We start from the raw sequence: 21603 nt of genomic DNA on the forward strand, positions 1-21603 counted from the left end.
ACTGGCAGGCGGCGGGAGGGATTCCAACTAGTCCCACCAGAGGAAACCTCCGACCTTCCAGCAACTCAATACGATGTTGGCAGGGACGCCAGTGTGAAAACATACAAACAGAGAAAAACAGATTTTTTTTCTCACTTTCATTTGCCGTTTGGACCAAACCCTTCAGCTGCAACTGAGCTTAGCACAGAACTACCAGAATCCCAGAAGACAACACTGGGAAATGTGTTCGCCTCAGACACGTCTCATATCATCATCCCACAAATATCCGTGGCTGCAGCACAGTCACATTTGTAAACATTGAAAATGTAAAAGCTGCGGATCCAGGCTCGACATGTGTGTGGCCACGAATTTGAAATGTTGTTTTACTTTCCTCTTCTTCCATTATGTGTTGTGTTATTTATCTGAGTTCCACAATCCATAGTTTTGTTGTGACTCGGAGCAAATACGTTGTTATTCTGTCGGTTGAAATGTACAGAGATATTGAAAAAAACACCTTCTGATTCTAATTCCGAACACTTCCTCCATCCAAATCTGAACAGCAAATTAAATCGCAGCCCTTGCCACCTGCTTAGCACAGAAAAAATAACACATGCTGCACATTTCAAGCAGGACACACAATGACAATTTTACTCAAAAAGCACAAAACAACAACCAGTCTCACAATAGAAATTGGTAGCGCTCACAAAATCTGCAATTTCTCCAAAAATATGCTGTGATATCAGGGAGAACATGAGGCCATTACATTTTTAATGGTGGTTTTCCAGCTCGATAATGAAGCATTATAATTAAAGTCCTAATCGTGTTGTCATCATATTACCAAGTACAGCAGGACAACGCTGCCCTGGGCAAGACCTGCTGAACAGAACCAATCATTTCTGATGGCCGAGTGCAGCAAAGACATAACACTTTACAATGTCCTCTGCTCCAAACAAAAAAACACCTGCACACCCGCAGCCTGTAAGCTTCTTAGTACACCTCTATTCATCCACAAAGCCTCCCAGTCCGGGTCTAAGCCACAGGTAAGGGATTGTCATTGTGGGAGGGAGGGAGGGAGGGTGACGTTTGACTGTAATCACCACTGAAACGTTTACGTGGCTGTGTCAATACGCCGCAGCAGAATTTCTTTTGTGATCCACCGTTTGCACCCGAGGGCAAAGTGTGGGCGAAGCCGTGGGAGACAAGACGACCTTCTGTAATTTGACAATAACACCCACTGAAAACACTCCATGAACAGAAAGTCTGAGATAAGATAAAGCAGCCAAACAGTGTTTACAGCTCCCTGCATCACACCTGTGGGGCTGTTTTTACAAGAAGAATACTTCCTCTGCAACCACGGCTCAGGCCTCAGGATGCAGAAGTGGACAGAGGACGTCCGTGTGAGCAGAGAAGTCCTCCAGCAACAAGTTTGTCCATTTACACCCGAGTGAAACCCTGCACCAGACGATGCATTATGGGCTGTGTGGACTGCAAACAAGCTGACAGGTTATTCCTGAGCAAACACCCAGGCTCACTCTCTGCCTCCCGGGTGTGTGTGATAAAACAGGTTATGAAAATAGACCTGCTGTCTGAATCGAGCGTGTCTATTGCAACCTGCATCAAAGAATGACATCTGCCTCTGTGGAAAAAAAACGGATGCAGACAAAAATCTGACATTGATTAAACCTAAAACTCGGTGTCAAGGTATCAGGAACGAAATCTCATCCCCAGCATCTTCTTTCCAATCACTTATTTGATGCCAATGAAGATAATAGGCTGAAAATAGGCTGAAAATATGCATATTTTTTACAGAGAGCAAGAAAAATCTGATTTTATTACGTTACAAATGGAATATTTGATTAAAATCGCACTGCTCACTGATATCACAATGGAGACGCATTGGAATAGACAGACAATAAGCATCGTTTGAGTCAGAAAGCAGCTCTTGTGTGTTTGCCCTGCCAGTGAAACCATGACACCTTGCAGAGTGGGATGACTGCAGCTCCCAGTCTGTGGACGCGACATATTACATTAACCTCACAGGAAAACACACATATGTTTAAGTGTTTTATATACAAATAGATACAGAACAGTGCAGCGGACCGGGATGTCAACACGAGCCCGGAAACAGCCGCTGCGCTGTCACCGCGTCCCGGTCACACCGGCCCGGGGCTGCCTCTCCCACTGTCCCGCTACAGCTAGCTCCGGAGACTAGCCTCCCTCCCCCCGGCAGCCGCTGGAAACATCCAGCAACCAACACACACACACCCCCCCACCGGCACCACTGCAAGTTCTCAGGCCGCGTGTGTCACGTTTTTTTTACCTGCGAGAGAGGAGGAGAGGAGGAGAAGAGGAGAGGAGGAACCGGAGAGGAGGAACCGAAGCCCCCGCTACCAGGCTGCTAAAGGTCCGCTCGGTTTGATCCGGGCTAGCTAGCTAGCGACACACGGCTAGAGAGCGCCCGTGTGCGTGTGTGTGCGTGTGTATGTGTGCGTGTGTGTGTGTGCGTGTGTGTGTGTGTGTGTGTGTGTTGTGATGGAAGCAGCTTTAACGTGATGGAGTTTTCAGCGCCTGTTTCCCCAGCATCCCCCAGTTTGACTGACAGCTCCACGCCACCCTGCGTTAAAGTGAGCCCCTGTCCCGAAGCACCACAAACCATCAATACCAACCGGAAGCGATCAGGGTCAATGTGTGTGTGTCTGTGTGTGTGTGAGTGTGTGTGTGTGTGTGTGTGTCTGTGTGTGTGTTTCTTACGTGATATCGCTGCAGCAGGAGCTTTAATCCGGCGGCGGTGAGGGAGGAATGATGCTGTGCAGAGTCCGGCTCGGAACTTCTCTCTCTCTCTCTCTCTCTCTCTCTCTCTCTCTCTCTCTCTCTCTCTCTCTCTCTCTCTCTCTCTCTGTCTCTCCCTCCCTCCCTCCCTCTCTCTCTCTCTCTCTCTCTCTCTCTCTCTCTCTCTCTCCCTCTCTCTCTCTCTCTCTCTCTCTGTGTGTGTGAACCTCTCTCTACCCACAGTGTCTTCCCTCCAGCTGCTGCTCTGTCCCGTCTCCACCCCCCTCCCTCTCTCACTCCCCCCGCTACTCTTGTACCACACTCGCCCTCCAGTGGAGAGAGAGAGAGAGAGCGGCCCTGATGCTGCTGTGATGCTTTGATTGGGAACACCCCCCCCCCCTGTCTGCCTCCCTCCCTCCCCTTCTCCTCCTCCTCCGCACCCACCAAACAAACGTGCGCGCGTACACAACAGGCGCGCGTGCTCGCAGGGGAGTGAATGAGCGCGGCTGGGGTTGACACCAGGGGTGAGTCATCCAGCAGAAGCACATCCAGCTCTCCCCCCCCCCCCCCCCCCCCCCCCACTCTCTCCCCCTCTCTCACTCCTGCAGACAAACCTCCCTCCTGCCTGTGAAGAGTCTCTGCCTCTTTCTTTACCGTTGAGCATCACTTCATTGCATTCTGTTTCATTCACTGGGTTTCTCAGACCGGTTTCCACAATGTGAGTTTAGCAGCAGTATCATGCTGGCAATAATTCATCGACTGGAGAGTTACTTATTTAACTTTTTTATTTTGATGTACTTACCCTTACCCTGATGGTAATTCAGTTTCTCCATATAGTAATATATGTATATAGTCAATTTTTCTGCATTAGATTCTGGGGTAAATATACACATAAGGTCTTTCAGGAGCTGTAGTGGAATAAAAAAGTATTATAATTTAAATTCCAGAAGTTTATTTATTATGTATCGTAAAGTCTGGGGAATTGCAAGATATTTAAAAAACGGAATGGTCATGGCTGATGCAGCAGAGGTGACTTTCGTTTAACCTGTTTAGCAGCACCAGCTCACGGGCGTGCTGCCGATAAGCCTCAAACATTGTTATTTTCAGAACTGCCTCGTACCGCTAGGTACTGATGCAACATATCATTAGAAAGCTAAGATTCTTCCGATTCAACTAATGTAAACCATTTCAAGATCCGATCACCACAGCCGGTACAATTAACGTCTCAGTCAAGACACTAACACAAAAAAAACAATCACAAAGTCGACATCACTCACCTAAGAAGCCACAGATCGCTAACATTCCAACGAAAACAGTCTTGGTACATTGCCAAAGGTCCAGACGATCCAATCCAGTAACATAATCAGTCCAAAACACACTATTACATCAAAGAATTGCCACAGTCAGCTGTTGCGTAATCTCAGCGCAGCCAGCATCAAGATGTAAACAACATTAAAGATGTTTATTTGTATACATTTTAAACCATATGACCGGTTTTGCCTCCTTTATATAAAAGTATGATTTTGAGTGTAAAAGTCGCCTTTTTAGCCTAGTTGGTTACCATAGTTCCAAATGGCCTTTGTGGAAAACGCCTAGACATGCCCTTAGGAAAAAATCTGTGAAATATTCATTTTCTGTGGTATTGTTATCAAATTTGAACCACGGCTAGTCAAGGCTTCATGCTCGGGTCCCAGTGTGTTTTCCAGCTCATAAGTCCCAGCTAGAGTCATCTGCAGGCATCTGTTTAACAAAATTTATTCAGGCGGAAATAAAAACCTTCTACTTCACTGTGTTCCAACTGCTATTACTCAATGTCAGTAGCACTTAGACTGATTCTGACTGTTGGGGGGGAAAGTTCAGAATGTTACCTTTCAAAGAGACCAAGCTCATGCATGTACTCCAAATGGTTCAAGAACAGCTTTCAATTTACTTTCGGTACTCCTCAGACAGGCATTTTAGGCGAATCTCACCCGCTGCTTAAGAGGCTACAGTTATGCTCCAAAACTATTGGATTGGACAAATATTGTCACAGGTTAAGAAGTAAGAGCTAGGACGGTAACTTTTATTTGTGTGCGAAACCAGTGGAGTTAATCCTTGCCAGGGAAATTTCTTTCCCATCAACTGTGCGACGGAATATAAAATCCAAAAACTGTTGTTTCGAACAATTTCTTTGTCTTTCACAATTAACATGGCCTAAAAAAGTCATCTATGACGGAACGAGTGAGGAAAACCCTGCAAAGCAAGGTCACTGTGCCTTTCCTTGACCGTTTAGAGGGGACGTTTTAGAATTTAGGGCATGGTCTTGGGGATAAATTTAGAATTACAACCACAGTGTGATCCAGGTTAGTCTTAACATCGCTTAAGGATATGTGTTAGGTGGAGGTTTTGGATATTTTAATGGATCGTCGGCTACGATTAGGGCTAAGAGGTTTCAAGCACTTTTTCATGTCTGTACAAGTCTGTGTGTTTATGTGTGCATCCTTGTATGTGTGTGTTTGCTCCTTGTACCTTCTAAGCAGCACCCTGTGGTCCTCTCCTCCTCTGGCGTCCCTCATTAAAGCCCAGTTACAGGACACCTCCTCCTCCTTCTCCTCTTCCCTCGCAGCAGATGGACTGACACAGGGCGATGATTTCCTGGGAGTTTGGAGGGGCGTCACTGTTTATATAACTCAGAGAATCTTATTAAAACGCCGCTCTCCTTCTGTCCTGAACTCTAGGTTAATTAGCTCGACTTCCAAGTCGCTGGTATGCGCCGAGGCCTCTCTGAATGGTCGCGGTGGTTGTTATGGACGACCAGGCTTGTCTTATCTCCTGACGCCTGTTGGGGATTCTGGTGGGGGAGCTGAGACTGAGAAGGGACATAGTGTTTATGAAGTCTGGAAAACACACACACACGTAGTAATGAGCACAGCACTACTCAGAAAAAAACCTATATAGCACTCACTGTTGTGATCAAGAGCAAAAAGCATTGGTCATACTCCAGGTGAAATTCCCTTCCACAGTCTGATGCCATTTACTGTGAAACGCATCAGGAGCTCACACAGATTTTGAAGTTGAAATACGGTGAATCATCAAGGGAAGTCCAATAAGCAAAGAGTGTACACAACAAACATGCGTACAAATATGTTTACTATCGTACGTGACACAGTTGGTTTTATAGTAACTTATATCACAGAGGAAACTAACACTTCTGTTTGGTTTCGGTGCTTCTCAGTGACAATCAGTGAGGGAATTACGTAAGTTCTCGAATTTCTGTTCCTCTCAGGGTCATTTCAAAGATATTGTTACCTAGGTGATGAGGAACTAGGTCATTGAGCCTTTCTCCCTGCTTCCCCCTGCCCTTGATATCTATATGCCCACCACCCCCAACAGCTACATACAAACACACACACACTCTCTATCTAGCTGGTTATGGATCATTATATCACACGTGGCCTGATTTCTGCAGTGCAGTTATACGCAGTCTCTTTTTTACCGTCCAGTCTTTGCCTTGTTCCAAAGACTCGCCAATGAAATGGCTATTCCTAGTTAAACAATAAGCAATGACATGTGACATTTAAATGAAAATAAACAGCAATCACAGACTGGGACATTAATTGTGGAAGAATAGAACTCAGACGAACACAAATTTAGAAAATAAAGAACACAACAGGATAATCGAATGATAGTAATTCACAAACACAGACATTAAGGGTTTAGGATGAAAGAATAAATATGAAAAACACAATATTAGTTTCACCAATGGAAAATTAAAAGACACACAACTCCACTCCAGCAAAGTACAATAATAGCCACATTTATTATTAATTACAGGCAAAGTCCCTTTACACTATATATTTTTTTCATCAACTTCATATTTTATCCTTTGTGTCATACATTTACATTTCCAGAGTGCATACACTTGATGAAAAGGGAGGAGGGGCTGTTAAATAAAGTTGGTTCAAGACAAAACGAAACGAAGGACATCTCGCATTTCTCATGAGACACATGTCAAATACTGCTCATCACAAGCATTACTCAGTAGTGGTACTGTACTAAAAAGTGCACACGGTCTATTCAATATCAGACAGCTTTGTATAGTATGATGGCATTTGAAACAATGATGCATTTCACACATTCAACATCAAACAAGGCAAACCAATTCAAAGGCACAGGACTCTCACATCAACATCATCTTTTTTTTGTTTTTGTTTTTAAGTAGTTTGTACTCACATGTCAGGTTATCCGTCACTTTCAACAAGTATTTCTCTTAAAGGAAACTCGGCTGAAATATGATTTGATATAAAATGACACACAAATGAGTTAAATGGCACTGGACAGTTTAGGAAGTGATAAACACTTCCCGTGTGGCTACTGGCAGCACAGTTAGAGGCCAGTGTGCAGGGTTCAGGGTGATATATCGGGAGATCTTGAATATAATATTCATCATTCTGTTCAGAAGCATGAGATATTCGTTCACTTAGAATGAGCCCTGGACTCTTCCACGGAGTCCAACCATGTTGCACCACCATGTTTAAGTGGACAAATCAAAACAATGGGTCTAGAGAGGACCTTTTGGGTATTTACGATGAAGGTCGCTCTAGAATTCCCCAAACACTAAAAAAGATATATATGAGAGGAATTCTGTTGGTTGCAATCTGCACCATCATCATCATCAGACCCTGGTGTTCTGCACTAAGCGTTTTGGGCGTCTGCTAAAAAATGACTGAGCTGTTCCTCCACTTCAGACTAGAGCTACCAATTGTGGGCCGAGATTGAGAGTAATGCCAGTGTATTTCCTGTTGTCCTGTGCATGTACTGGGCAGGTGCACAGTGAACAGTGTTAAAAAGGAAGCCACTTCTACAGAACTACAAGGATCCTCTTTTGTTTGAATGTCCTAGTTTGAAATTTTCAGCTCAAGGGGACAAAGGTAGAGACTACAATGAGTGACCTGTTAGCTCGAGCCGGAGGATGTTGGATCTGTTGTTAAAAGGTTTGTCGTTAAAAACAACTTTTTCAGTATTTTGCCACAGTGATGCATCAAGCCACGCCGGGTCCACTATTTTGCAGGTTCAGTTTTAAATGTTTAAGAGAAAATAGATTTACATTTAATAAACATCTCTGCTACTGAGCTAGTGAAACGTTTACAGCTGGTCAAATGCATGCAGATACTGTACAGCACATGTTCCCTTCGCTCCCTCTCTGGACAGAGCTGCCCATAGTCCAAACAAACTTGTTTAAAAGTAGCCAGGATTAAAAAAGAAGAAAAAAACTGATGACAGACCACTGCATAACATTATCATGCCAAATATCATACAAAACCAAATAATGGTTAAAAATGGATGGTTTTAAAAACAAAATAGCAGCAACACATAGGCTTAGTTCTGTGAGAACAAAATAGAGAACCAGCAAGCCACCAGTGCCTCTGGGTTTAAGTAAGAGTTACATAGTTACGTAGTGAGCCTTCAGTGCAATGGACGTGTGAATCTAAATCTTATAAAGATGGAAGCTGTAAAGGCTGAATATGCAGTGGTGTCTCTACAGTACAAGTTGACTCCACTTTACTGACATGACCACTGTAAGTTAATTTCAAAACCTTGGCACCACACACCTCACTGACCACTTCTACTACTACTGTCAATATCATGATAATAATAAAAGAAAATCATAAAAAGAAACTACTCTCTGTGCAATAGTTCAAGTAAGTTATTTCCTGCAAATAGTTAGTGCTTTGTAACACATCCTGTGGCCGAATCGAAAGAGACGACGAAATACAGGTAACATACAAATACACAAAAAAGAATGGTTTAGTGGACAAGACTGCACTCGACGTAGAGAGAACCTCTACTCACCACTTCAGGCTCAGATTTGATCTAATCCTCCCTCTGGTTAAAATTAGGACCAAAGTTGGGGCAGTCTCATGATACATCTGTCGCCACAAACACATCCAGCAACCAGTGTCCCAGTGTGAAGCACAGCGCCGAGATCAAATCTCTAAAGGGACGTGTCGTACACTCTTTCTGACGAGCCCTCCTCCGTGTCGTCCTCGGACTGCGACGCCTTGTGGTTGAGCTTCTCCGCCGTCGAGGACGTGACGAGGTTTGCGTTGACTCCGTCGTCGCTAAGCTTGGCCTTGCTGCTGTCCTGAACAAATTCTTGGATCTCCACAGGTAGCCGGCGAAACTTGTCCTGGTACTCCTGGTCCAGATCGCTCTGTAGCTGCAGAGAGAAGAACACTCGAATCAATGGAGAATCTCTACATCAGGGAAAATAACATCACTAGAACATTAAACCTCTACTGTGGAGTGTGTTATATATTTGACAAAGGAGGTTAGAAAGAGCAAAGCAATTCTCAGAAGAGAATAAACTGAACTAGCACCGAACTCAGTAAAGTGATTTTCTCCGCCAAGGCCAAACAATCTAGCTCTTATAATAAAAAAATATCAGTAAAACTAGTTGGAAGATCTGCACCAAATCATGTAAACTCATAGAGTTTATATGATTTGGTGCAGATCAAATAATCATAGAGTTTATATGATTTGATTTGTTTATGTCAAGATTCAGACATTATTTCATGAGAACCAGAGGGAAATATTGCACATGTCTTATTTTGCAATGTTACGAGAAGTGATAAAAGAGAGTGCCCTGGATCCACATAAAATTTGAAAGCATTCTTCCCTGGCCAATGCCACATCCTTCCACAAAACAGTGCTTATTGCATAACCCTCTTAACAAGAAAACAACCAAGTCTCCAAAGAAACAGAGATGGGTGAAAACACAACCTACTTAGCAGAGTTAACGATCATGAGCTGCCTAATCGACAAAGAGGACTGTTCGACAGGCAAACACTCAATAACAACCACATGTCATGAACCTGTTGGGTCCAGGAACATGACCCGTGACCCAAATATGCCCGTGACCCAGGAACATGTCCTTCCTGACAACATTGTCTTATAGCAGCTTCTTGCCCAGAAATCAGATCTCCTTTTACTTGAACATTTCAGCAACAATTTGCAAAGGAGTTACTGCTTCCTGTTTATATGCTATGCGTGCATAATGTAACAAGACAGGGATACATACAGATAGACGTAGAAAGAGAGCTGGACAGTCACAGATTTCCATACCTTGGCTTAGATAATTCAGAAAAGCACAAACTATATGACAACTCAATGCAATTTAATCCTGTTTAAGGAATGGAATCAGTCAACTTTAAACAACACTGCTAGGATCATTGTAAACACATCAGCCCTGGTGAACATTTGACCAAACTTTTGTTAAATTACAAATCAAGAAGACATGATGGAGGTCATTATTCTAGAAACCCGACAAGTGCAATTCCATTATTTGCTCTCATTTTAGCTCTGTGTTTGGTCTCCACCATCTCCAAATGAAAATATTTGGCTCATTTGCAGTTCAATGCGCCACAGTGCTCACTTTGTCTGGTGATTAAAGTTTAAAGTTATGTTAAACCAAGGGAAATAGCTGAAAGAGAATAAAGTGTTCCAGGGAACTAAAGGGAACTGCTTGTTTATCTTGATTTGATTTTCCCAATACATATAGTCACCTGACCCATTGTAATACTGATTACAGCATCTCTAATGATTTCTTCACTTTCCTTGCTGTGTTGCATATGATGAGGTATAGTTGATGCTGCAAGAGTTACCATGACTATTATGTAAAAAACGATTTTCATAGGACTCCATAGGACCTTTATTCCATTACATACAGTAGAGACTGAAAATAAAGGCTAGGGACAGAGTGACGGATAGGACATGACCTTGAGCCCTGACATTCAGCTCTGACAAGCACCTCGGTCCATTGAGGTAGACCCCTCTGCGACCATTTACTACCACACTCCCTTCTCTCACCGAGAACTAGAAAGGAGAAGCTGTTTTCTCCCAGGCATAGACGCCCCCAATGATTACAGATGACAAGATTGTATTCATTTCATTGTGCGCCAATAATTGCTGTAATGCTGATTTCTCTGTTTAACTACCCGACAGGCTCCCACGGGAGAGCAGTAATTAAAAGAAAAGCTGCTAAGACGAATGGTGTCAGAGTCTCATCGCTCAATACAGTCACGTCAGCGTTATGAGAGGTCGAAAATACCTGCAAGCTCCGACTTTATCTGGGATCCATATTTTGTCTGAGAAGCCTTTGTTAATCGACCCAGCGCGAACTTCAATCTCACACCTAACTTCTGACTCATAAAAGAACACGAGGAGGGGAGTGGGGATGAAGGTTATGGATTGTCATCATGCTCTGGACGGGCTCATTTTCTGCCCTTTCTACTTCAGGTTCTAAGATGGCACTGCAAATTAATTTGAGAGCTCTGCGTAACAAAATGAGAAAACCGGTTACAAAGCACTTGACTGCTACTAAATTAATTCCTATACTGGGAAAGAGTATATCATATTGGATTATGTATATTATCAGTGTGTTTGTATGTATGAATATGTTAAAATAGGTTTTGAGTCCAGATCAAGATGTGTCTGCATGTATTCAAACTTATTACTTTACTATTTCTAAGTATCAAATGACCTCTGCTCATTTTCCTAAGCTTCTTTTCCCTTTTATTTGATCAGATATTTCCTGATCTATACCAGGCAACCTGCCTGAGTTTAGAGTTTATATGGTTACTTAAAAAAATTCAGTATTAAACATGAAAGACATTTTGTTAAACATTTTTTTTCCATTATGCCAAAATGATTATTAATTTATTATTATAAAATAATATTAATATGGAAGACAGCCGAAGAATCTCGTGACACCCTGGTGGCTGTCTGCGTTATACGTACTAATCCTAATATGTCAAACGTATGCATCAAATATTTTTTTCTCAAATATGATTTCTGTCATTTTAATTAGTCCTTATAACGCTAATGATATTTCGAGCATTAATTTTTCAGGTAAGTTTAATATTTGATGCTATAATAACTGGGTAAACCATCATGATTGACAGCTGAGACTGACTTCTTGCATCAGCAGGACCTCCACACCTCGAACCTCCGATCACTTCTGCCCAGATCACGGCTTCAAAGGCACAAGATGGCAGTGTTACTATCTGGGAGATTTTAGCTTCATTTCTGGATAGTGGGAGGAAGTGGAGACGTGTCGTCCATCTTTATACACAGGCTCTGGTGTGCCCTGTCACATCTTGTGGAAATTACGTTTGAAAAAGTACTGTCTGGTATTCAGTAGTTTCAAAATTCAATTTCACGGTCTGTTGCCGTGTTGTTGTTGGAATACAATGAATATTTCCTTCAGAATTCATGAAACATTCACAAGAAATCCACACACTGCTCCTCCATCTCATCAGCTGTATTCACCACAAATACTGTGTGTAATATTTTTCTTATGAAAACCTAAATCCGCAAGCAGAATGAAAATGAAATAAGTCACATGTACATTTAAACGTATGTGCTGTAAAATACTGAACACAAGTGAGACCCAATCAGCCAGTTACCACAAATAGCTGCACTGTACCCGATGCTGTCTGTCTTTATGCAAAATGAAGGAGCTCTTGACTTGTGTCTTTCAGATGTTTGGAGTGCCTCATTGACGTGTGTGAGAGCCCCCACCAAACACGCCATCTCAAGGTCACCTTCCCCGAAACATGCCTCCCTCCGTCTCCCTCGCTGCCTCCCTCTCACTTTCTTTTTTCGTCTTTTCTTTCTCTCTTTCTTTCTCACTCTCTCTGTGGGTCTCACAGAGCGGCCATTCCGCACGTCGCAACCAGATGGCAAAAGATGCGCCAAAGCTCGTCTCTCTTTCCCCGCTCTGCACTGCGCATGACCTACTTAGGGGTGGGACAGACTGCACAGTGAGTGTGAGTGTGTGTGTGTGTGTGTGCACAGCCTGCCTGTAGCCTGCCTGCTGAGGCACAAACACCCTATGATTAAAGCTGTCATCTTTCTCCCATCTGACGACACCATGGGACATATGAAGGAGGTGGGAGCAGGGGGCAGAGGAGCCAGGCACCCGGCACTCACCAGAAAGACATGTGTCCGTCTTCAGCTGCTTGTATCCATGTGTGTGTCCTGTGAGTATAATCAACGGCTCAGAAGCAAACAGTGACAGCCGTCTGTTAGAGTTTGGATCCCGGTTATGCCCACACTTTGTTTTCACGAAGGGAAATCTCAAGGAATGATAGAAAGATGGACAAATGAGAATAGAATAGAAAAGAAACCTAGAGATGCAATCTTTTGATAGTTTTCCTGATCTAAGCCTTAATGATCATCACCAAACATCTGAAATTCTTCTCGTGAAGTGAAGATGTCTCTCACTAAACCTACGTTTCAGGCTTCATGGAACTAATAGTTCCTCATTGCCATGCTGAATCGGATTAAATTCAGATTGAGACATGGATTGCACAAACGCTCTGAACCACTGTATAATGAGGTCGAAACAAATTGTCTTTTAAGGTTAGAGTACTATGCATTTTCCTGTCTATTCTACGTTTGCGTTGCACTTTCGCTGTGTGTACTTCTGCATAGTGTAAATAGCCTAAAGATGTTTGTGTGTGTGCGGTCCAGTTTCAGTTTGGACACAAACCAGCCACGGCAGCTTTCCAGCAAGCTTTTAAATCTGCCTCTCATCTCTGAAGATCTGTCATCCATCAACAACACCCCACCCCCCTCCGCACACACACACACACACACAAGCACACACGCACACATGCACACAAATTTCTGCCTTTCTTAAAATACAGCACTCAGTGACCTTCTTCACCAGCTGTCCTGGTTTTGAAGATCTATCAGGGGAAGTGGAGAAGGCCTCCGAAGAGCCAAATTAATTCTTTGCTTTGAGCCATGACATAACGCCTGCTGCTGCAGCGCTGCCAAAAACCTCTTCTGCTGGCAGCCCAGCTCATCCACAGCTACAGTACGCAGCTACGTTAACCACTCAACGTCTTACGGTCTCGATAAGATGTTGTCACTGGTTGGGAACAGTGTTCAGTGACACGGAGCCAGGCCAACGCTATGTGTGTCCTGACCTTGAGAAACACTGCTTATCTAAACACAGCCCAATTAGGCTAAACCCAAGATCCCATGTCCAAGAAATGAGATGAGGGTCACCTCCACTGTTTTTAAAGTTCCATTGACCTTTCTCGTCTGAAACAACCCGCTGCTGTAAAGCTTAAAGGGACAGTTCACAGAAAAAGGAAAAGTCACCATCTAACCCACCACTGTGACGATTGAGGGGTGGAAGTAACTGGTGATCAATTTTTAAAACTTTAATAAAATCACCCAGTTTTCTTTTCACATCCACCCATTCTCTCTTCTGCATATTATCAGGCCCCAGAGGTGCTGTTCTCAACTGACACGTTGCCCCAGCTAAAGCCATAAACCTCAGGACTACACTGCAGAGAGGGATGGATTCAGGAGTCGGGAATGTTCCTCAGACGGAGCACAACCCTGGAGAGCTTCATTAGCACACGTGGGCATACATAATGAACGCTCGTGCACTGAAATAGCAGCTAGCATAATAGAGCAGAGTGGTAACCGAGAGTGCAGCATGTGCGCACAGTTACAAACTCACGATGGATTTTACTTCACTGCCCCCTGGTTTGCACACAGTGTTCCCTGCGGGTATTGTGCATGTGTGTGTGTGCGTGTTTGTGTGTATGTGTGTGTGTGCGTGTGTGTGTGAGTGAGTGCACTATTGATGCAAACAGACCACCCAGAGATGATGCAGATCAAACTTCGCTATAAGGCAACATAGTGACCACCTCTTCATCAACCAGTGCAAGAGAGGGGGACGTTACAAAAAAAGAGAGACAGAGGAAAAAGGAGGGTGGGCTCAGACTCGCTCTCTTCTTCTGCGTCTCCTTCAACCTGTTCGCCCCCCCCCCCCCCCCCCCCTCCTCTCTCTATCCCTCTCTCCTCTCCCCGTCCTCCACCTCCAGCAACCGTTGCTGAAATTGCGTCACGAGGACTCGGTTCCAAATTAACAGATTGCGGAGAGTGGGATTGAAGGGGATATAGGAGATGGGGAGGGGGGTCGGGGGTGGGGAGTTTCCATGACGACCGCAAAGGACTCCTGCTTGTCTAACGAATGAGTGTGTGTGCGCATACATGCGTGTTGGTTAAAGGCTTGCACAGTGAGAGGGGGGGACACCATAGGATCAGATCCTCCTTTTAATCTAAGTAGAAAGAATCAGCCCCTCCCAAATATAATCACACACATTCACACACCTCACACACACATGCACTGACGCACACTATTGTGAAACATATTGCCTTATCACTATTTCATATCCCTTTCACTGCCAAAAGAGCGTGTGGGGGGGGATGCCTTGTACACAGGTATTACAACATGGTGTGGTAAGCCTTCCTTACACTGGACGTCCATCTTTTACTGCGTAGTTTGGTCGAATAAAACTGTGAACTGACAACTAGCTCCGACAGTGTATCAGACAAAGAGCACAACATTTCTCTGACTTCAAATTTATGTCAAAAACGGTTATGTTAAAAAAAAAGCTGCTCTATAGTAAGTAACTTCCCCTAATCATATTCAGCTTTTAGTATTCAGGACATGAGCTGCCTTAAATCAAAAGGTAAAAATATGCAGCTGCAAATATAAAAATGAAACGCTAGTATGATTGTAAGGCATAAACCACTCTCAGAAGATCATAAACTTCACAAGTGAGTCTGTATTTTCCTTTACCAACTAATAAAAAGAGCACATTGACTTAACGTGTGAATAATAACATTGGGCATTGGGAACTTGACCTTGCGTCTGAGAGCAAGACGGGAAGTGGAGAGGAGGCTACAGGGAAGGATATAGGATTTTGAGGTGTGTTGAAACTGCCCTTGCCATCGTGCTGGGCACTGCTGGCTCCCGGGGGGCGTTTTGATTGGATCATTTGCAGGACACTGACACCTGAGAGCACACGCTGTGAGTGACGACATATGTTGCCACGTCTTTCTTTTCCCTTTCTCCCTTTGCTTACAGTTTAGGAGATCACCTTCACCTACTCAGACTTTAATAAATAAAAGTTACAGCCTCTTATATAATAGAGATGAAGCCTATATGTTTCCTACATTTCACATAACTTCAGCTTTAAATTGTTTGGTGCCTATTGAGACTGTATATAAAAATGGTCGAAATGACAGCTACCTAAAAGTGACTCCATTTCCTCCTGATCGCCAACTGGATTTCGTCAATCATTGAGATTTCTAACAACTTTGTTTACATTTGTTTGTGTTTACCTGTTGACTGTTGACAGTCGTAATTATCATGTCACCTCTCAGCTTATGTGTTTTAGTTTACATGCGTATTTGTGGCTTTGTATTGTACTGTATTTGTTTGATGTATTTAAATCATAGGTTTGTTGTACAGTTAGGGATGATGTATATTGTATCTTCAGTATGACTAACAGAAACACACACACCCAACATAGACACGTACAACAAGTAAATATTTTTTTATATATCCGCACATCCATTAGCCCCCAATTGGAGCTGTCTACACACAAACACACACACACACACACACACACACACGCAGATGGTGCTGCTTCACAAGGCCAGTGACCTGCTCATAGCAGTGTTGGTTCAGAGACTTAGGCAGAGCTGGAGTAAATTACTTTAGATGAATGTTACAACGACAAACATTGGAATAACTGGACAATGAAGGCCAATTTATGCCTCTCCGTTATTTCTATTACGGACAGATAAGACCGCCCTATCCGTCGTGAAACGTCTTCTCCGAGCGCCTCCGACAGCTTTTCGTACACGTCTGATTTTTCTAACTATCCGTCTTCATTTTGGAGACCCGACCGACCGCTCTTGGCTGTGATTGGTCCGCGAACGACATCATTTCCGTATGACGTCATTTCCGTATTTCCGGACCTCAAACTTTCTGTTTATTTGTAGCAACAAACACGAACACAACTATGATTCTACGATTAATGTGACGTGTGTGTTAAGCCAGCGGAGTTGTCCGGCTGACGGTGGCTCGTTAGAGCACTGAGGGCATGTGTGCACGGTCACAGACGGTTATAACGAGCTTTCAAAACGGCGCTAGCAGGCTAGGCTAGCGGGCTAGGCTAGCCACCATGCTAACTGCGGTGGTAACAGTGCAAGAACCCGCCGTCACGACTTTAATTCCACTTCTATCATGACACTGTTTCTATAATACCTTCAGGTTAGAAGCAAACACTGGGTAGTAGTTAGTGCCGGGAGTCCCTGCTGACTGAGTGGAAGCTGGGGGGGAGCTAGGTCCGGGTAGCTTCTAGCTACATGTAGCCTCAAGCAGATTCAAGCTGTGGAATCAGCAACACAGTTCGGAAACAAGACCGGGGAACTGCTGCGCTAAGAAACGATACATCAGCATCTTGACCCGCTGGGTGTCACTTTATTTAGATCTGGTAGTTGCCATGGTTCAGTGTGTGGGGCAAGCTAACATGTCAACAGAGACACGTGGACTTCTTCTTCCCAAATGGGGTAGGCTTCTCTGAGCTCGTCTTCCGTTGCGCCACCTATGGGTTTGGCGGTGAATTTTTTCCGGACGTAGACTGACGGAGAAGTAAAAATCAAAAAGACACTTTGTCTCTCGCTGAGACCTCTCCGAGAAACGGATACGTAGAAGTATATAAGAGCCTTGACTCTCTGAGGATACACTGATCACTCTCACTGAGCCATGTTAGTGACTACATCGATGATCATATCACCAAACAGTGTTTCCTAAGTTAGATCCAAATTTAAGACATTCATATTTAAAGTTAGTTTGTCAAGGTTCAGTCAAAAACCTGCAGAATGAGAAGGACCATGTAAGAAGAGTCACAGCTCAGATTCACGGGCATGAGACAGAGGATTTCATGGCTGTGAAAATCCTCCACTGTGGTGCTTGTTGACAGCGACACGCAGACCAGTCAGTGATTCTAAAGTCCTGGGCTCCAGTTGAAAATCTTTTCTCCAGGCTCATTTCTCTAGGTTCTTTTATTTGTAGATTTCATCTGTTTTCAACACTGAGTATTATAAATATTCAAGATTTGTGTGTGTGTTTGTTGTTGTAAAACTGGTTTCAGCCATGTGAGGATAAAGTGCACTTGTACATTCAGTTGACAATAAAAATGATCAAATTGATGAAGCTAAATCTAAAATCGAATCTATTTTATCTTCCTCGTCATTAACAAAACCTGGAGCCTACATTAGCCACACATTGGCTTCACTTAGGCAGTTCGGTGAGTTCTGATTCTTTCAGATGAAGCATGATTTGTTCTGCGCTCACGGCTCTGTTCAACACACTGTGTGGGGGAGTCAAGTTTAAACCAGAACTACACTGATCGTAGCCTTGTGCCTTTAGCCTGATCCAGAGATGTGGAGGGGACTATAGAGACCTGGTGAGTTCACTTCAAACCCCAGATTTTCTTTTACCATTCTCAAACTTTTTGTGCTATTCCCTCACCTTTTTCCCCATAAACACCAGCACTCCCTGAGATCTGTTACTCTTCAAGGAATGAATGATACCAGTTTGCTCGACACGGCTCTGTTGCTGTATATTAATACGATTTAACTGAATCATGTAACACAATAAATGGATTCTTTACTTTGGGCGTTTTTTGGAAGCGTCCTGATTTTATTAAACAAACATAACCCTGAGCATTTTCTGCTCGTTGTCTCCAGGGCCGTGTCCCTCTGACATCTCTTGCATATTTTGCATACAGATGACAGCCATAGCAGGAGAACAGATATTGCAGAGGTGGTTGATTACTATGCAATGGCCCTCTTCCGGCAAATTAAATTTGCCATGATGCGGATGTCAATTTAGAGGAGAGATTGTGACAGCGGGCTAGGTGATGAATAATCAGTTACGATTTTGTGGGAAACAATAATTGCTAACAGAATGAAATCTGATTGCAGTATTAAAGTGAGCTAGAAAAGAAAGAGAAAGCGGAGAAGCATGTGCCTCCCTCTCTAATCAAAGGAAACCTGCTTAATTAAATCTTGATTAGACACTAATGACACTAGTTGACACAGCTAATATTGGTGAAATCAGTCCAATCGGCGTGTTATTGTCAAAGATGCATGAGCAGCTATTGAAAGATGAAGACTGTTGCCACAGGAACACAGTTACCTGAGTCATTTACACGAAAACCAACTGGTTGACAAGGCAAATACAGATATCTCTCAGTTTATCCTCCTGTTTCGTTTTAGACACGTCTCTCTAACACATTTTCACCTCATCTCTCCCTACTGCAGCTTTGTGGAACACAGCCCAGCACCTCACATGAGGCTATCTGTGCTGCACTGAGGTGCACGTCTGTGCTGCACCTCCCACACTCGACTCCGAGAGGTTTCAAGGAACAGGGAGCTGTCACTCTGAGAGTGGGCGGCCAGGGGACTGTCTCCAACAGGAGACTTTGTATTAATGTATATGTCTAAAAAAACACACACACTCACTCTCCCATGAGTATTTTAAATGTGCAGCGTACTCCTTTGACAACGTGACATGATCGGAGGAGCACGGCAGAGTGTTTCCTTGGCAGAGCAGAGGAAATCTTCATGACACTGGCAATGGGATGTAATATGGCTTTCACTGCATTGCAACACCATCTTATCAAGCTCATAGAAAGAGATGAAGAAAATGAGAGAGAGATATTATATTTTCATCATGATCACTCCAACAATACGCGCTAATAATTAGTGTAATGGGTTCCTGTTAAAGTTAGTTACATGTGAGAAGACTATGCCTCTTGATAGGGTCAGGAGGAACAACATTCTGTGTTAGTGCAGTGTGTAGACATACAATAAAAACAAGCCTACAATGGTGAAGTTAATTCCCCTTTACTCTGATTAGTGTAGAGGATCTTGCTCAAGGACACTGACAGGTGGGATTAAATCTGAACACTCCAACTGGGGTGTGATCTCACTGCACAGGCCAATCTGCTGCTGCTGTGATGCCACCATGCGACGCCAATTACTGATAGAATTACAGTAACGCAGCCTATTTCCTGCTCTTATATAAAATATTTAGCAATAATTAAAACATCAGAGAGATGCAGTACACATTCACTTGTTGCCAGTCAGTGGCCCAGGCTGATAAAAGCTTGCATATTAATGCTGCTGCACCGATGCTATATTAATACTGAACACTGGGATGGAACAAGGGTCTTACCATGCTCTTCAGCTGCAAAGCCCTCCTACAATGACAGTCACAATGTCAAGGTTGAGAACTCATAAAGAAGGAAAGCAGAACTCCCACAGGCACACACAAGTGCTCACCTCACAATAAACCCGAGTAAATGTAGCATCTGGATGAGTGCCATGATTGTATTACAGCCATTGTCGCAGCTACAGCACAGGAGCAATGAAGCGCTCTTCACTAATACACAAACCCACAACTCTTACATGTAGATGAACTGTTTACCATGGACAATGAAGCAGGAATTAGCATTTAAACCGGCAACATCTTCTTATTCGGTAATGTTTCTTTTTACATATTGCACACAAGTACCAGACAGTGCAGCATCTATAAGCAGCATCAAACTAAACCTGGTTAATGTCGCCACCTAGTGGTAAAAATGAGAAGCTGGTGTTTGGTTGAAAAGATTGGTTTTAGAGACATACACTAAACCAAAGTTATCAAACAATAAATAACTTAAATACAAATCTGTAAAAAGCTTAACAGTACTTAATTATGCTGAATATGTGTAAAAAAACATCTACCTTTAAGTAACCACATGTATATTATTATATACAGTCTATGCATCTACCTTTGTGGTAGCAATGTTGATACATACACTCTGGTAATATATTTATAAACAACAATAAGGGTCTCTTTGTTACATTAACAGCACATATAAAGGCTTTTAATTTTTCCATAACAAGAGTGCCTTGTATATTTGCCTATTTTTACAGCTCTATATAGATTTGTTTTCAGAATTAAGATACATTTTTGATGATTGTGCTACTGGATTTCCATTTGTAGCCACATAAAATTATAATAAGACACAATTTTTTTATTTTTGGTGTGTGCTAGGACCCAAGAAAAATGCTGAGCACTGGTCCCTGACACCCTGCTTGTGGATCCTGTCAGTCGACAGACCAGGGATTTGTGAAGGAATCCAAAATATTGATATGAAGTAAATCATAAATGTCGTACCTTTGGCCTTTCGTCTAATATCTGCTGGCGGATGTCCTTGTGCTTCTCCAGTAGTCTTTCCTGTCTTTTACTCTGTGCATCTTCCAACTACAAACACACACAAACAAACACACACACACACACACAATGGATGTATCCATAAATAAGTAAGCATATCGGTGTATGAACTGTAGCCTGTAGTAACTCTACTGATGGTGCAAAATACAGTGATATTGATTATGGAAAGTTCTCTATCATGCTATACTTTTTCTATGATCATCTCTTACCCGTTTGATATACTGCACCACCTCATTGACAAACGATCTGTTGATCTCCAGCTTCTCTCTAAGGGAAGAAGTTTACAGTCAAATAAATGAACCAGCCCCTGTGTTGCTAAATCTTTAGTCTTTAGTGACATCTAGTGGTCATAATATGTATAACAACCAAACACACACTGGAATTGACTTCATTCACCTGATCAAATACAAATACTTACTCCTCCGTCACATTCTTGTCTTTAGATTTGGCTTCTGTGATTTTCTCCTGCCGTTTCTTGTCCATTTTCTTCTTCAGATCCTTCTTTTCTCTGTGTGTGATGAAACAAAGAGAGGAACATTGAGAGAGAGAATGAAAATGTGACCAGGTTTCCTGTGCGGTTCTGAGAGTGTGTGTGTTTGTCCTGTGTGCTTACTTCTCACAGATGTCTCTGAGCTTCTTGAGCTGAGCACTCTGGCACTCCTCTGCGATGGTAGTCAGCTTCTCAACCAGCTAGAGACAAAGTCAAA

General features: G+C 43.1%; 2 protein-coding genes across 2 annotated transcripts in view; both read right to left on the bottom strand.

The window, feature by feature from the left end:
- The window catches only part of LOC133024921 (1-phosphatidylinositol 4,5-bisphosphate phosphodiesterase beta-4-like), a 66087-nt gene extending 63315 nt beyond the window's left edge, over positions 1-2772 (bottom strand). The window contains exon 1 of the mRNA XM_061092087.1: positions 2731-2772. The gene's annotated coding sequence lies outside the window, so the exon portion shown is untranslated. The remainder of the gene's footprint in view (positions 1-2730) is intronic.
- Positions 2773-8722: 5950 nt separating this feature from the next.
- LOC133024427 (1-phosphatidylinositol 4,5-bisphosphate phosphodiesterase beta-1) overlaps positions 8723-21603 on the bottom strand; it is a 108316-nt gene continuing 95435 nt past the window's right edge. Inside the window, exons 28-32 of the mRNA XM_061091531.1 lie at positions 21510-21586; positions 21315-21404; positions 21106-21163; positions 20840-20926; positions 8723-8947 (exon numbers count right to left, since the gene is read on the bottom strand). Of these exons, the coding sequence (XP_060947514.1) occupies positions 8723-8947; positions 20840-20926; positions 21106-21163; positions 21315-21404; positions 21510-21586 (537 nt within the window). The remainder of the gene's footprint in view (positions 8948-20839; positions 20927-21105; positions 21164-21314; positions 21405-21509; positions 21587-21603) is intronic.

The sequence above is a fragment of the Limanda limanda genome, chromosome 18, assembly GCF_963576545.1.
Source record: "Limanda limanda chromosome 18, fLimLim1.1, whole genome shotgun sequence".
Lineage (NCBI taxonomy): Eukaryota > Metazoa > Chordata > Actinopteri > Pleuronectiformes > Pleuronectidae > Limanda > Limanda limanda.